We start from the raw sequence: 15998 nt of genomic DNA, 5'->3' as shown, positions 1-15998 counted from the left end.
TGTATCAGAATGCTTGACTTCGTACCTTGTCTAGTGTTCTATTCCCAGTTTATGTAACAGCAACATGGGCCTTCGTTAGAAACCGGTGCGCCTTCAATTTTCAGCATATGCATCATGGACATCCGCTGAGTTGCATCCAAATGTTGCCATCATTTTGCAGCTCGTTGGTTTATTAAGGTGATTCGATGGACGCCATATTTTGTGTCAGAACGGCATGCGATATATCGCGCATCAATTGGTTCCATTTTTTCAGCTACTCGTCATTTTTTTCCAATTTTGAGATCGCAATTCTGTTGTCAGGAGACTAAAGCACTCACTTACCAATCTTAACAAAGAAATTCAACGTAATAAAGGCGTGGTTTTTTCAGAGAGAAAACATCGCATTCGATACTGATATCGAAACTGCACTCGAATGCGATATTTCCTCTCTAAAAAAACCACGCCTTTATTACGTTGAATTTCTTTGTTAAAATTGGAGAGTGAGTGCTTTAGTCTCCTGACAACAGAATTGCGATCTCAAAATTGGAGAAAAATGACGAGTAGCTGAAAAAATGGAACCAATTGATGCGATGTATCGCATGCCGTTCTGACACAAAATATGGCGTCCATCGAATCACCTTAATCGAGTAAGGATCAACTGAAATATTTATTATTGATTCATTAGTCACATGCTCGCGATATTTTTGTTTTCGATGCGTTCGGCCGGCGTTTGATGAGTCGTGTATCGAATCCTAAAGATGGCTCGACGGCCGAGCGTGTCGAAAACAAAAATATCGCGAGCCTGTGATTAATTAATCAATAATAAATATTTCAGTTGATCCTTACGCGATTAATAAACCAACGAGCTGCAAAATGATAGCAACATTTGAATGCAACTAATGCCACCTCAGCGGATGTCCATGATGCATATGCTAATAATTGAAGGCGCACTGGGTTTCTAGCGGAGGCCCATGTTGCTGTTGCATAAACTTGGAGTGGACCGCACTGGACAAGGTACGAAGTTAAGCATTCTGATACATGTTTCCTAACCAAAATTTAACTAATAGTTATAATTAATAACTAATAATAAATAATTTAATTTTGAGGTAGTAATCAATTATATATTAAGTAATAAAAGATTTCAAGTATTTTCGGTTCGAGGCTTTCATAAATCTAGTAAAAAAAATCAAATCAACTGAAGCTGTTTTTTTTATTCTCTCCTCGTAGACTTACGAATGACGGAACACACCATAGCCACTCTCTTCTGTAGTGAGAGTGGCTGAGAGTATAGAGTCCTATTTTTTTTCTACTCTTGCGTTCAAGTCTCTCACTGGAAAAAAAGCACATTGGATCTAGAGTCCAGACTCTTGAAAACATTGACAAGAAAAAATACTCTTGATTCAATCGGATTTTTGCTTGAATCAAAACGAAATCCGCTTAAATTAAGAGGCTTGGTTCTTGATTTAAGCTAGATTCTGATTGAATCAAGAGTACTTTTTCTTGTCGATGTTTTTAAGAGTCTGGACTCAAGATCCAATGTGTTTTTTTTCCAGCGCTGAGGTTTTTTGTTCTCAGTAAGCTTTAAGCTTTGCCGGATCTTTATGAAAAAAAATACAATCATCCAAACCCATTCGACGGCTCTAATCCTCCATGCTTGAGGTTTCTTCTCTCAATTTTGACGTAGAGGGAAACCCGCCACTCTGTGCTATAAGGATGCGCCTGGGATTCCAGTCCGAGAGCGCGCGACGTGTTCCTGTAAACGGATTCGCCTTCATTTTAGAAGGTCGGCAAAAGGTGTTCCCATGAGTCTGAATTCCTGAAATAATTCAGAGTGATGTTTTCCATTATTCAACTCTCTCGATATTTCTTTTATTTCCATCGGCTTAAAATCTTAGATCTAATTTTATTTTCGTGTCACGCGAGCGTCTTATTCTTCATTCAGTGGCGTGGCGTGCTTGGCGAAAAATCGATTGATCTGTCATTGAAAACTATGGAAAAGGATCGATAAACAGCACTGGAAAAAAAACACATTGGATCTAGAGTCCAGACTCTTAAAAACATCGACAAGAAAAAATACTCTTGATTCAATCGGATTTTTGCTTAAATCAAGAACCAAGCCTCTTAATTTGAGCGGATTTCCTTTTGATTTAAGCTTAAATCTGATTGAATCAAGAGTCCTTTTTCTTGTCAATGTTTTCAAGAGTCTGGGCTCTAGATCCAATGTGTATTTTTTCCAGTGAGGGTGTTTGCAACGAACACTTAATAATCGATTTTTCACCATAGCCTCAAATGAGTAAATATCGATAATCGATCGTTCACGCCTCGCCACTGTTTTCATGTATTCGTCCACTACAGTTTTTACGAAAAAATAGCATGCCTGAATGAAACAAGGAAATGAATGAATTTATTTCAGTAACATAAATAGCATGAACAGAAAATAATTTTTAAAAAAGCTAAAAAAAAAAAAAAAAAAAAAAAAAAAAAAAAAAAAAAAAACACGGATTAAAGCATGATGAGGACGCGAAAACTGCAGTTCCGTCGCAATACGAGACTCATTCTTCATTCGCGACCAACCGGTTTGCACACGTCGAACCGCGATAAGTCGAACTCGCCTCACTACCACAAGCCACGCACAACCGTCGTGAATGTGAGTGTGCATGTGCGTAGTACACACTCACAGCCCCCGCTCCCCCCATCCGTACTCTATATTGTTATAAGCTAGAGGTAGGAGCAGATGTTTCCAAAAGGCGAAGGGAACACCCCCAGGTGTTTCATAGAAGCCTTTCTATGTTCATTAATTTCTATCTCTCTCGCTCCCCTCGCCAACTGCCGTCCGTCCTTGTCCCTTTAGAAATTCGTCCTCTTATCACCAGCGCGGCGCGGTCCGCCAGGTAGCGCTGGGGTCGCATAGCTGCACAGCCGAATCTGGAGTGTTTTTATCAGCTCGCTGCTGCATTCCAACGGAGCGGGTCGCGTGTTCTTTCGTCCGTGCTCCGGTCACATGGTTTACGCGCTCGCATTTTTGTTTACATTGCTGCGTTCCGGCGGAATTCCGCGCTGAACTGATTACACCTCGGATCTTCTCGTCGCTGTGTTGTCTGTGAAAGACACTGCTTGTCGTTGTGTTGTCAGTGAAAGACGCTGCTTGTGGTTGTGTTCGTGCGTTGACAGCTCGCAAGAACTGTTCGCTAGGTTGTGGGTGCGATTTTTTTGGTTCTCGGTGATTGGATACTTCGAAGCGGAATCATGGATTTGCTGTGCTCGGAACGGATCAGCCCAGACAATCGATTCGCCGAAACTGACCGGGTTGTGTTCGGTGATGTTCGGGTGTTGAACAATCTGTTGGATTCCGAGTGCGGGTATGTGCCCAGGGTCGATTATTTCGAACAAGTGCAAAGTGACATCAAGCCCTTCATGAGGAAAATGGTCACCACATGGATGTTGGAGGTAGGACTCTGTTTTATTCTACGTCTCCCACTTGCATAATTCCCTTGTGAATTCATTTTTTTAAAAAACAAATGGGAGGGGGGGGGGGGCGAGTATATCGCAACCTCTCTCGCCGTGTTCTCTAGCTGACACCTGAAAGAAAATTTCATCAGTTTGAAGTCGAAGCACCTAATATTTCTCAAAACGATTCTTTTCAAAAAGAATCGCAAAAAAATTGTCCCTCGAAAATCATCCCCCTTCCTTACACCCCTTAGCGATCATTGCCAGCCAAAAGAAGAGGTTTCGTAACAAGCTGGTGCATGATGTCAGTGCAAAAAATTAATTTCTTTAAACGTTCGTTAGTTTTTTCATTCGCAGAACCTTTTCATACGAAATAATTTGCAAAATTGGAGAATCTAAAAGGTTTTTTTAAAAGAAACAAGTAGTTACGCGGCATGCACTGATTGATTTTTTTCGTGCCTCGCAAAATATGAATTCACATAGAAATAACTTTGCAATGCCATTAATAATACTGATTTCCGTGTTTACACCAAGATTTAAGTCAGCTCTAATAGAAATAGCAACTGTCAGTCGTGTTTTCTTCTCTATCCTCTCAATTTTCATCTTTGTAGTACATAATGACTGTCTTAGTTTATTCTTTTTTTTTCAAACAATTTTTTTTTTTTCGGAAATAAGCAATTGTCTTCAATAGTTTCATTAAAGAAAGCATGTACCATGTAGATAGTCTGTCATGAAAAAAAGTTAAAACTGCGACGTGAAAAGGGGGGGGGGGGTAGGGGCAGGATTATGACATGTAAATTGTAACATAGACATGCAACTTTGCGCAGCATGACATGTTGTCTTTCGGAACATGATCAAAACATTATATGATGAAGAATTTAGCAGGTTTGACGAGCGAGATAATTAAGTTATCCATTTCAGCAAATATGACTTCATTTGCAATCAGCGGTTTGAAAAAATCCCCATAAAAAACCAAGCTTTTTAACACGCAGACTCGATGGTCGTCAAAAATCAGACCGCACGTGGGTCATTTTGATTAATTGCTAAGCAAAATGAATTTGTGAGAGTGTCAGCGTGTATCAGATAGGATTCCCCAGTAATCTGATCGGAGGAAGCCAGGATGACTTTCTTAATTGAGATCTTCCGGATTTGTACCTGGCGAGACGCTAAGTTAGATGAAACGTTCAATTTTTACACCAGGAAATAAAAGACATTAGATACTAACACTATTACCGCCAGTGAGGCAAATATTACATTTTTCATTCATAATTTCTCTACGTTGATGCTGAGGGTTACTTCTCATCTTTCTCTCACGTTTGCTACTCATAAGCTCGGTCTCAGCCGGATATAGATGACCTCCAGACAGTTTAGGGTGGGAGGGGTCGCGTAGCTTTGGCATGCGTCTGAAGGACGCTGGCCACAAGAAGTGTAACCGCTGACCCAATGCACAGCTCTGAACTTTGAGAACCGATTATAAAATTATTTATTCCGGAGCGAGACATAATAGTGAATTTTTGCCAAAAATTCACCGACATACTTTCATCGTTTCAGCGCTATCATCACTTTCTTGTATCATCACTTTGGTTGTACCAAAAATTTTTCGGTACAACTCTCTAGAAAGAAGTACCTAAGTAGAAAGAAACAGGGACGATGTTGATGAAGACGATTCCCGCTAAAACCGTTTAGCTGGAAGATTTAATTTAAATCCGTCGTTAAAAAGTAGCTTCTTATCTTGAAACAATCTTCAGGCAACATAGAGATATGAATAAGATACACGCATCACATGCAGAACGCTGTAATTCGCGTAGGTAATTTTTCGTCCTTAAAATTTAGTCGCAATTTTGATACGGCGTCAAGTTTTGTGTCAATAAAATTTTTCACCATCCATTCATTCAATTATTTTAACATTCTTAACTCAATTTTTCCGAAAATGTGTGTTAGTTCCTTTCTAATAAACTCAGTCCAAATAAAATAAGTCGACTTTCAACGTCAGCGTGGATAATCCATCGCCTCCGGTCTCAAAAACCAAGACCGAAATCGCGGATTCCCAAATCATTGTGCACGGTAAATTTCCGAAAATGCAAAATGAAAGCGTGACTCAGCGCTCCGCAACGCAACGCAAGACGCAGCGTCGGTTGCGTCGGGTGCTAAACGAGCCAAAACAACGCAACACCCACGCGATTCCCAATAATCATACGCGGTTCTCGCCCAGCGCGTCATCCGTGGCACAGTTTCCAGGGCAGGTGCGATCTGGGGTCTCTGGCGTCGCGAGGGTTCATAGCTCCTCAAACGTAAGGACATAATCACTTTTCCAGATGAGCCTCATTTTCCGTATGAATACGTACTCTCCAAGGCTCATACAGAGATAGCGAGGTGTCTTTACGCTAGAGGAGCGACTATTTTCGTTTTTATTCGACCCGCACCCACACAATGACCTCCCCGCACCCCCGGCCGCAAGACGCGACCCTTTTGTCCGCCCGCAACTTGTAACGAATCGTCTTCAATCGCTCCTTTTCGGGTCCACGGGCTTTTTGAAAATCCCTTTCATCCCGAAAAAAAAAGACGCCGAGAATGGAGGGGGAGGCATCAGGGTCGACCTTGAGCGTCACCTGTATCAATTGGTCCTGGGCGTCTTCGTCGTCCCCTCCCCCTTTTTTTGCCCCCGGTTTTTTGGCCCAAAAATCAACCGAATCTGATCGCACGTTGGCACGTTGCGTCATGGAGGTAAGATTTATTTTCCTCGGTATTGTCGATTTTATGGAGCTCTGGATTTTACGGTTAGAGTACTTGGATTGCATTTTGCGAAACGGAACCAAAAGCCTTCAAATGTTGCTAGAATTGTGCAACGTACATTCTTCGAAATAAAATTACTGTAAGCACTAAGAAATTAAATTTACAAAAGTAATTTTCGTCTTGAATGTATAGTTCATCGGGAGTAAAGATAGTTCAATAGTTGCAAGGTAAAAATAGTTGCCCAGTCTTGTCGACGCGACGCGATGTTGGAATGCTCTTGGTTCTTTTTTAATTGTGAAATGCAATCCAATCGCATGTCTCGGTTTGGAGGGAACCCAACTTGTTTTTGCCCAAAACTGAGTTTTTGTTGAAATTTTCCCCCTGCAGATCTTTAACTCTTTATTTAATTTTTTCCTCTTCTTTTTTTTCCTTTTAACGCCCAATTCGAATTTTTGTAGTTTTGAAGACGGAGGAACCTAACTCAATTCCAATATCACTAAATCGACTCAAAGAGTTTGTTTTTATTCTTGAAATTATGACTTTGTCATTTTTAGTCCAAAATTCTACTGATTTTCACGTGAAATCAGAAGAAAAATCGATGAAATTATGACTTTTTGATTTCTAGTCCAAGATTTTACTGACTTCTGCGTGATATCAGATGCAAAGTCTGTGAAATTTTCAAATAGAAACGCGCAACACTCTCTTGTGGATTTTGCAGTGTTGAAGTTGAAAGACACTTACGTCCTTTTATCTGAGAAAGGACGTTCAGTTTTTTCCCTAAAAATTCTTCCCATTTCCGAGTGCTACACAGGTCTCTCCTGGAACTGACTTTTTTCCAGTTGAATTTTTTTCGAAGTCTAGCAACCTGGCTTCCTTTCTCTACTTTCGGCTTGCTGTGTAGCTCTTATCGCAGGCCGGAGATGATGCAATTAACGAGCCTCAATAATTCTTCAAATCAAGGGTTAAATGGGGTAATTTTGTTTTACCTGTCCTTCGTCCTTGGTGTCGAAACATCGATATTTTTTATGCCAAATCATTTAATAGAAAGAGTAGGTAATAAGCTATCAAAAACGCAACAAACCGTAACTTCACTGAAAAAAAATCTCTGTGTATTTACTAAGAAAAGGGTAAAATTACCAAGAATTCAGGGTTCTATTTGATCCCAGTTTTTTCTTGGTAAAATTATCATTCATGGAATTGGTAATTTTACTGGACCTTGGTGAAAACGCCAATATTTTTTATCGAATGTGGTAGAATTACCGAGATAAAATGGCAAAGTTACCGGGAATAGATTTACCAATAAAAGTGGTATTCTTACCTGAAAAAAAAACAGTAAAAATACCGGTTTTTAGGTAAACTTACCAGTCTGTCTTGGTATAATTGGTATAAGAAAGTGAGATGGTAAAGGTACCAACGGACCTTGGTAAAAACGCCGATAATTTTTTTTCAGTGTTAATCACTACTACTTGGGGTGTGAATACGAACAAGGCTCTTAACTTTTCAGCACTTGTTTCTCGAGTTCGGACTAAAATCCGTATCTCTAGGAGGCGAGGCCGAATGTCATCCCTGTTAGCGCCACCCGCCAGGTGTAGCCACGGTGGCACCCGCTGGACCTCCTTCCTCCACCGAGATTCTGGAACATGGGAAAAAAACGGTAGCCCGATCAAGATTCCCCGTTGGGGAGGTCCTAGTTCTCGGAATCTATCTCCGGGCACTGGTCACTCGGCGGATGCTATAATTTCCAAAAAAGCAGAGCCAGTCGAAAAGCAAATGAACTGTGCAATCCCGTCGCCAGTCGCATCGCTCAGCCTGCCCTGCTATGGAAAAACGTCGTATGAACACGCGCATGTTGCCAAATTTACCCCTTAGACAATACCTATTTTTGAGGATTGACAGGAAAAATTTTCGTTGAAATTTTCGAACACTTTAGATCAAATGGATTGCATTTTGCAAAATAGAACCAAGGGCATTCCAATGTCGCTGGGATTGTGTAACTTATACATTTTTTGTAATAATATTACTGAAATCATGCAAAAAATTGAATTTACAAAGGTGATTTTTGTCTTAAATTTATAGTTTATCGGGTGCAAAGATAAAACTTGTCTAGATTATTAGTTTATATTCGCGAGGTGAAAAAGGTTACACAGTCTTAGCGACATTGGAATGCTCCATTTTTTTCTTGTATCGTGAAAAATTAAGCTTAAATCAACATAAAAAAATTCTTGGTGGCGAATTCAAGAATCATCATGCTTGAGCCGAGCACACTTTTTTTCAGTGTTCTTCTAAAATTTGGAAGAAAAAATACTCAGGAATCGCCCCGCAAAATCGAGATTCGTCGAAGGAAGTTTGGCAGCGTCTGAAGGCTCATACGGCGTTCTTCCTTAGCACAAGAGCTCTGTCGGAAGATGCTGAGACAGACGAGGCCTGGGAACCGACTTTGAAAAAGTCTAAACATTGGGGTAATAAATAATCGTCGTGTCCTAGACGAGCTCGGCTAATTAAAGCAGATATACGCTTCTCAATCATATGCTGCGGAGTGAGGGACCGAATCATTTAATTATCATTTTTGCGGCTTTCCGAGAAGTGCGAGAATATAGATCGGGATCGTGGAGATATCGGGACCATCAGCGCACAGTGGATCGAGTTAATGGGAGAGGTCAGACAAAGTTCGGAAACTTTAAACGCCTCTAACTCAGTGTATATGTCGCAGGCAATTAGCAATCGCCGGCAATTCACGAGCCAGAGGTGAATAAATATAGAAAATCATAAAATTTAAAAATAAAAGAACAAGATTAGAGTGCTGATTATGTTGCCTATAATGTGAATAGACACTTTTTCATCCTTAAAAACATGGCAGAAATATACTTACACACTCAGAAGAGCGTGTAGTGAACTCCGTGACATTAGTTGGGTTGAGATCGGACAGGCAACTAAACTAAAATCCAGACAAAGCGTAGAGTATCACAAAAAATGAAGGCGCTTCAAGCCGAACTCATACTTTTGAAGACCATAACTCTTAAAAAATGCGTTATGCCGATTATTGCGATTTATAAAAACAAACCGCTTGCTAATTGCCTGCGACATATACAAAATTTTGAGGCTCTACAAGTGGGTCCATTGGTTTCCTCGTGAAATTTTCTGCCAGAGGCACCCCTTAAAATTTAAAATGTGACGAAATAACATAAAAATTTGCAGTTTTAGTAAAAAATTTCATGTCCGACCTCTCTGATTGATTCGATCCACTGTGCGACGGTCCAGGAGTGACCGCAACATTGACCCTTACATTTTTAAGGGTAGAAGCGCGTATCCTTTGATTTTGGATTTCTGAGAAGTGAGATATTAATCGTGATCTCGGAGAAATCTCGGTTAAGGGCGGCTCTGAAGTATCCGAATTCCTGAAAGATATTAACGGGATAAAAGCATCCCTCTTAATTTTTTCATTTATATCTGTCGATCACTTTTTCTCCTCCCTTTCTTTATGGAAATGGTTTTTTTTTTCTCTCTCTCTTTCTCTCCTCTTAGAAGTATTTCGCTTCGATGGGAAACTGGGCGTTACGTAGTTTTTGGCGATGCTGGATTCTTCAAGTACGGTTTCCCTTGTCGGTCTCCACTATTTCGGGGAAAATAGACAATCAATTTTGGTTCCTTCCTCGAATTCAGAATTAAATTTGATCATTGCTACGTGTAATTTATTCGGCGGTAGGTACTTTTGATTCATATTTGGATTAATTAACTTCAAAATTGAGTCTTACACTAGATCTTAATCTTGATTGGCGATGTCAAGCAATTATTTTATTGATAGCTCACTGGGGGGGGGGGGGGGGGGGGACATTGGATCTAGAGTCCTGACTCTTGAAAACATTGCCAAGAAAAAATACTCTTGATTCAATCAGATTTAAGCTCAAATCAAAAGGAAATCCGCTCAAATTAAGAGGCTTGGTTCTTGATTTAAGCAAAAATCCGATTTAATCAAGAGTATTTTTTCTTGTCGATGTTTTTGAGAGTCTGGACACTAGATCCAATGTGTTTTTTCCCAGTGCTGAATTGAATGCGAGGGTTTTTTCCAAACACAATACTTCTTTCATTTCTCTGAATTTTGCCGATTTTTGGGTTTAGAAAGATTCTCTAGGCTCATGCGCAGGGGCTATCGTCCTTTTTTTTGCTAAAAATTCAAAATCTGCCGAAATTTCTTACCTAATCGATGCGACGTATCGCATGCTAGTTCGACCACGTCTCTTGAGCTTGACGAATCACCTCAAGACGATTTATCGATACCTCGAATAATTTCGAAGAAAATCACGAGTTGCCTCACAAAATTTGGCGGCCAGGTTTCGGCGATAACGGTCATTCCGAGGCGGACGGATCTCGGAGCGGAAATCAGGCGGAAACGTCGGCGCGTGTTCTTGTAAAAAAACGGCCGTCCATCCGGGACTGACGGGGCCTTTCCTCTCCCGAAAAAGGGCTTTCTCCGAAATTTGACTCCTGGACCTCCGGGGCGGGGGCGGCGGCCGGACGCAGCCCCGAATTTGGGCGAAACCCGACGCCCGGGGGGGGGGGGGGGGTGGGGATCATACCTCAAATCCCGAGTCCCGACTCGAAAATCAAAACAAGGATCCTCGGAAGATTGAGTCGTTCGGAAACCTCAGCCCTGCCCCGATGAAAATGACCCGCGCATGATGTGCCAATTAAGTCGTTTTCAAACCGCATCGTTTCGTCGATTTACGCGAATTTATTGGTCTTAAATATGGGTCACGTTCGCCGATGACTCCTTTCCGGAGTGAATTATCATCGCACGAAATTCGTCAAACCCCGGACGTAACTCAATTCCAAGTTTGTAGAATTGACCCGAACAGTCGAGGCATATTTCGGTGAAAGGGAGTATGGGAAAAAACTCAACAAGGTGGAGAAATGGTGCTGGGTCCACACCATTTCGCGAGAAAAACGAAGTCGAAAAATTCCAAGAATTTTTCAACGAGAGTCAAAAAATTGTTTGCTTCTATTTTTTGTATTTTCATGGCTTTGTTTTCCCAGCGAAATGGTATGGATCCAGCACCATTTCTCCACCTTATTTTTTAGTGTTTTTTGTGTTTTTCTTACACTGAAAAAAAAACTCCGGCCGTGGGAGCCGTCCTTACGGGCTATATAGGCATACCGTTCGCGTCCCGGGTTCAGAGGCCGAAAGTTCCGGGCGTAGAACCCGGAGCAATCGAAGCTTACGGCTCCACCCTACGGAACTTTCGGCCTCTGAACCCGGAATGCGAACGGTATGCCTCTATATAGCCCGTAGGGACGGCTCCCACGGCCGGAGTTTTTTTTCAGTGTAGGAAAAAACTCAGTTATGAGGGAAACTCAATATCGTACTATCTTTTGTTCATTCGACTAATTTTTAAAATTTCAAAAAACTGGTTACAGGTACCGCCTTTGATCAATACTAGCCAAAATTTTAAGTATATAGCATGTAGGAAAACCTAATGAGAAATTGCATTTATAAATTGATGACCGATACGCCCTTTTACCAAAAAACGCTTATTGCGCAGAAGATATTCGATGCTTGCCTCTAAATTTTACCTACACACGGTATACAAAATGATGTAACTTCATCCCAAGGTAGAAGACTTGGACAGGTCAATTTTTTCACAGCAATATGACTTTGCAAATTCTTTCCTAAATGTCGCCGATTCATACGTTCAATCCGTAGGATACATCGGTTAGATTTCAACGCAACGCTGAACAATTTCTCAGTAAAACTACAAGTTTCTAGGGGAAATTTCCGAATTTGAAACGTCGAGTTACGTCCTTTCGTCCGAAACGAAGTCAACGTCCGCGGACATTAATTTTTTTGCGTTAAAATCACATTACGCTCACGTCACCAGCCACGCGGTGCTAACGCCCTGGACAAATCACTAGTACCTGGAATCGATGCGGGTGTAAAATTGTAAGAAAAATAATGACGTCACATTGCATTGCCTCGCGGATGGATGCGTGCGTGGCGAAAAGCTGCGTTCGCAAAGAGGCAACTCGGTTCTTCCATGCGAAAGGAAAACGCTTACTGATCATCCGGACGTCGCCAAATTTCTGCCTATTAGATACTAGTTTTCCGGGAAAATGGAAATTTGACATTTTTGCACATTAAAAATCTACCGTACCTGAAAATGTTACACTGATAAAGAAACTCCGGCCGTGGGAGCCGCAATTACGGGCTACATAGACATACCGTCTGTTCCGGGCTCTAAGGCCGAAAATTCCGGCTGCTGGAGCCGTAGCTTCGGCCTCTGAACCCGGAGCAATCGAAGCTACGCCTCCAGCAGCCGGAATGTTCGGCCTTTGAGCCCGGAACGGACGGTATGTCTATACAGCCCGTAATCGCGGCTCCCACGGCCGGAGTTTTTTTTCAGTGTAAGGAAATATATCGATGGCTAAAGCGACCCGTATCTTCGTTTGTGACGTTGTAGATTTTCAGCCAGACTTGATTTTTTCCTTCGAAAACATAGTCAACGTAATTTTTCAAAATCGAATATGTTATCGGACGAATCCCGGCAACATTCGATAGTTCACACGGCGTTTCTCCTTAGCAGCTCAGCAGTATTGGCCCCACGATAACTTTCTGCAAGTCATGTCTCCGTCTGAAGGTGAAGAGAGTCGATCCTTCAATCGAGTGGTCTTCAATGAACACGAGAGTTTGTGATTCCAGGATTCCGGGAATCACGGTAGCGGTGTTTACACTTCACACCCATTGGCGGATGAAAGGGATTCGCGCCGGGACATCCCGTCGCACGGTGGATCGAGTCAAGTAGAGCGGTCGGACAAAATTTGGAAACTTTTAAAGCTAATAACTCCGTTCATACAAAACTTTAAGGTTCTGAAAATGGTCTCATTAGTTTCGTCGTGAAGTTTTCTTCAAGAAGCACCCCTTATAATTTAAAATGTGACAAACTACGGTGCTGCCATTAGCCACTAACACACGTACACTCCGAATGTACACCCTGGCCTATTGCGCATGCGCGGGCATCGAGAATGTTCCTAATTTTGTTCTCTTGAACAACTATAAGTTACAGGAATGAGTATAAGATCCTTCTTCTCGTCAAACTGTACTTTCTTTTCCGAGAGAATGATGTGTGTACATTCGCGATGCCCGCGCATGCGCAGTAGGCCAGAATGTACATTCGGAGTATACGTGTGTTAGATGCTATTTCCCGGAATTAATTCCGAAAAGCGGAACTTTTCAAATAATCGGAACTTTTCTATGAATCCTCTGAATCCCCGAAATTTTCAGCTTTTTACGGAATTTCTTTAAAATCTTCAGTTTTTCGCCAGTTTGACCATTTATTTTATCAAATTTAAGGACTTTTGAGCAATTTTGGCAATCATCGGAACTAAATCCGGGCGTACATCGGAATTTTTCTCGGAACTTTGGCAAATCGGAATACGTTTCCGGAAATCTGAATTATTTCGGATTCTTTTGATAAAATAAAATGGCATCACTGGAATTAAACATCAAAATTTCCACTTTCAGTTAAAAATTTCATGTCCGACCTCTCTAATTGACTCGCTCCACTGAGCGTCGGCCCTGAATCACCCGCAGAGCTCTTGCTTCCACCACTCTTTGATGAGCCAAAAAAGATCCACGAAATCGACAGAAAGCATGAAATAATGATCCCGGCCATTATTTAACACTCATTGTTTCGAGCCAAAAGCAAGAAAGTGCATTGTTTTCGTGGAGTACCTTCGAGTGAAATCCGATAGCTCCGCGTGGTAGCCCTCCCGGAGGTTACGTTGCCAGATTTCAAACTTCGACGATCTTTTTGGGTAACGAGAAATGTAGTCGAAATGCGATTTTAAGCGCACTCTGCAACGGTGCGCTGGATGTGTGGTCCAACCCCGTAACATCTTTTTTCTCCGATTCATTCATGTTGTGAGTTGTAGTTTCCCAGGGTTTCTAGGTCAATGATTACGTGTTATTGAGCTATTTATATATGTACTTGGTTCATACACTGCAAGCGAGGTTATTGACCCTCGCAGAAAAAATGGATTGCTGGTTTAACAATTAAATTGTAAAAAAATATGTCTGACTTGTTTCAAGTGTACATTTTACAATACTGCCGTGCTAAGGAAAAACGTCGTATGAACCTTCAGGCGTAGCCAAATTCCCTTCAATAAAATGCGAATTTATGTGGAAAGTTGTGTCTAATATCCCTCTAATTTTTCAGATCATTTTGCTCGCAGTTTAATCTAAAATGTCTGAAAATTTCAAATTTGTGATTTTCTATGTCTTATATGTCTGACTATTACAATAGCCCCTTTTGGTGGCTATACATATGTAAGCTTTGTAAAATAAAATGAAATTAAATTAATACTTTATCCCCGAAAAAACTAATGTCTTTATTATGTTTGTTGCAGGTCTGCGAGGAGCAGAGATGCGAGGACCAGGTGTTCCCATTAGCTGTTAATTTTTTGGATAGATTTTTATGCTCTTGCGACATCTCCAGAAGGCAACTGCAGCTCATTTCAGCAGTCTGCCTTCTCCTGGCATCCAAAGTCAGGCAGTGCCACGCTCTCTCCGTAGAACTCCTATGTTATTATTCCGACAACAGTATATCACAGTCAGAAATGAGGGTAAGTACTAGATTTTCTTTTTCGCTACCATACTAATCTTTATTCCCGTTTGTTACACTGTGAAGGTCTACACTGGGGAAAAAAACACTTTGGATCTAGAGCCCAGAGTCTTGAAAACATTGACAAGAAAAAATGAGTCGCGCTGAGGATGCCGGAGTTGCGAGCCGGCGAAACGCGTCCGCAATTTAACTAATTTTTACGTGCAAGTGAGTTTTACAATTTTTATTCGAAGAAAAAATACTCTCGATTCAATCGGATTTTCGCTTGAATCAAAACGAAATCCGCTTAAATCAAGAGGCTTGGTTCTTGATTTAAGCTAAATTCTGATTGAATCAAGAGTACTTTTTCTCGTCGATGTTTTTAAGAGTCTGGACTCTAGATCCAATGTGTTTTTTTTCCCACTGTAAGTACGGGAACCAATCAGAAATGGATTCGCACTGTTTTTACTTTCAGCATAAAGGGACTCTACCCCGATTTGTCTTCAGACGTCATCCGTTGGAGTGACGTCATCCGTCTCTATGGGAACCCACCGATGAGAAATCCGATTAATTTAATGGCTCCTTTTCACACCTGATGGCCCGAACCGGGATCCGCTCTCACGGTGTCTGCGCGCTCGGCCCTCCGTGCAGAAATGACCACTTGTCTCTCTGGATTTCGCTCCGCCCTTCATGTCGCCATAAGCGCCGGCCAAAACAAACAAAGGGAAGACGAATGCGTGAAATCCGAGTAAAGAGAACCCTCGCAGACGACCGCCGCGGACAGGTTTGCGTCCCGAAGGAGAAACAACCGGGAAGACGGCCTGTTTGGTCTACTCGCCGACCGAACATGCTGGTATCGCAATTAAAGGTCACTCCGTTGGGTCCGAGCACGTTTCGGGGGGAGAGGGGGGGCTGTCCCTTTGCCCGGAGTCTTGAGAAAAGGGTGTCCAGTTGATATACATACGTGAGTAATTTAAGGCGTATGGGGGAAGGGGGTAATGGTTTATTTTGGACGTGTAACTCTTGGGGCACTACGTTGACGAATTTTTAAAAAAAAAATCGGTCCCTATTCGTATAGCTCAAAAAGTTCAGATCAGCGGCCCGATTATTGAAATTGATAGACAATGGTATACAGAAAAAGGAGACATAGGAGTATGGAGCGATCCTGTTGGCTGAAATGGGTGGTTCTTACAGACCATAAGGGGGTAAATGATGGACTAACTATCGGGTCTCTCGTGGGTTGCTGTT

The 15998-nt window shown here is 41.7% G+C and overlaps 1 protein-coding gene across 1 annotated transcript in view; it reads left to right on the top strand.

Moving 5' to 3' along the window:
• The first annotated feature begins 2862 nt into the window (after positions 1-2862).
• Positions 2863-15998, top strand: part of LOC109034725 (G1/S-specific cyclin-D3) — a 106604-nt gene continuing 93468 nt past the window's right edge. The window contains exons 1-2 of the mRNA XM_019048009.2: positions 2863-3426; positions 14557-14772. Coding sequence (XP_018903554.2) covers positions 3226-3426; positions 14557-14772 — 417 coding nt within the window. The 5' untranslated portion in view covers positions 2863-3225. The remainder of the gene's footprint in view (positions 3427-14556; positions 14773-15998) is intronic.

The sequence above is a fragment of the Bemisia tabaci genome, chromosome 9 (genome assembly GCF_918797505.1).
Source record: "Bemisia tabaci chromosome 9, PGI_BMITA_v3".
Taxonomy (NCBI): domain Eukaryota; kingdom Metazoa; phylum Arthropoda; class Insecta; order Hemiptera; family Aleyrodidae; genus Bemisia; species Bemisia tabaci.
This window is presented reverse-complemented; position numbering and strand designations above follow the sequence as displayed.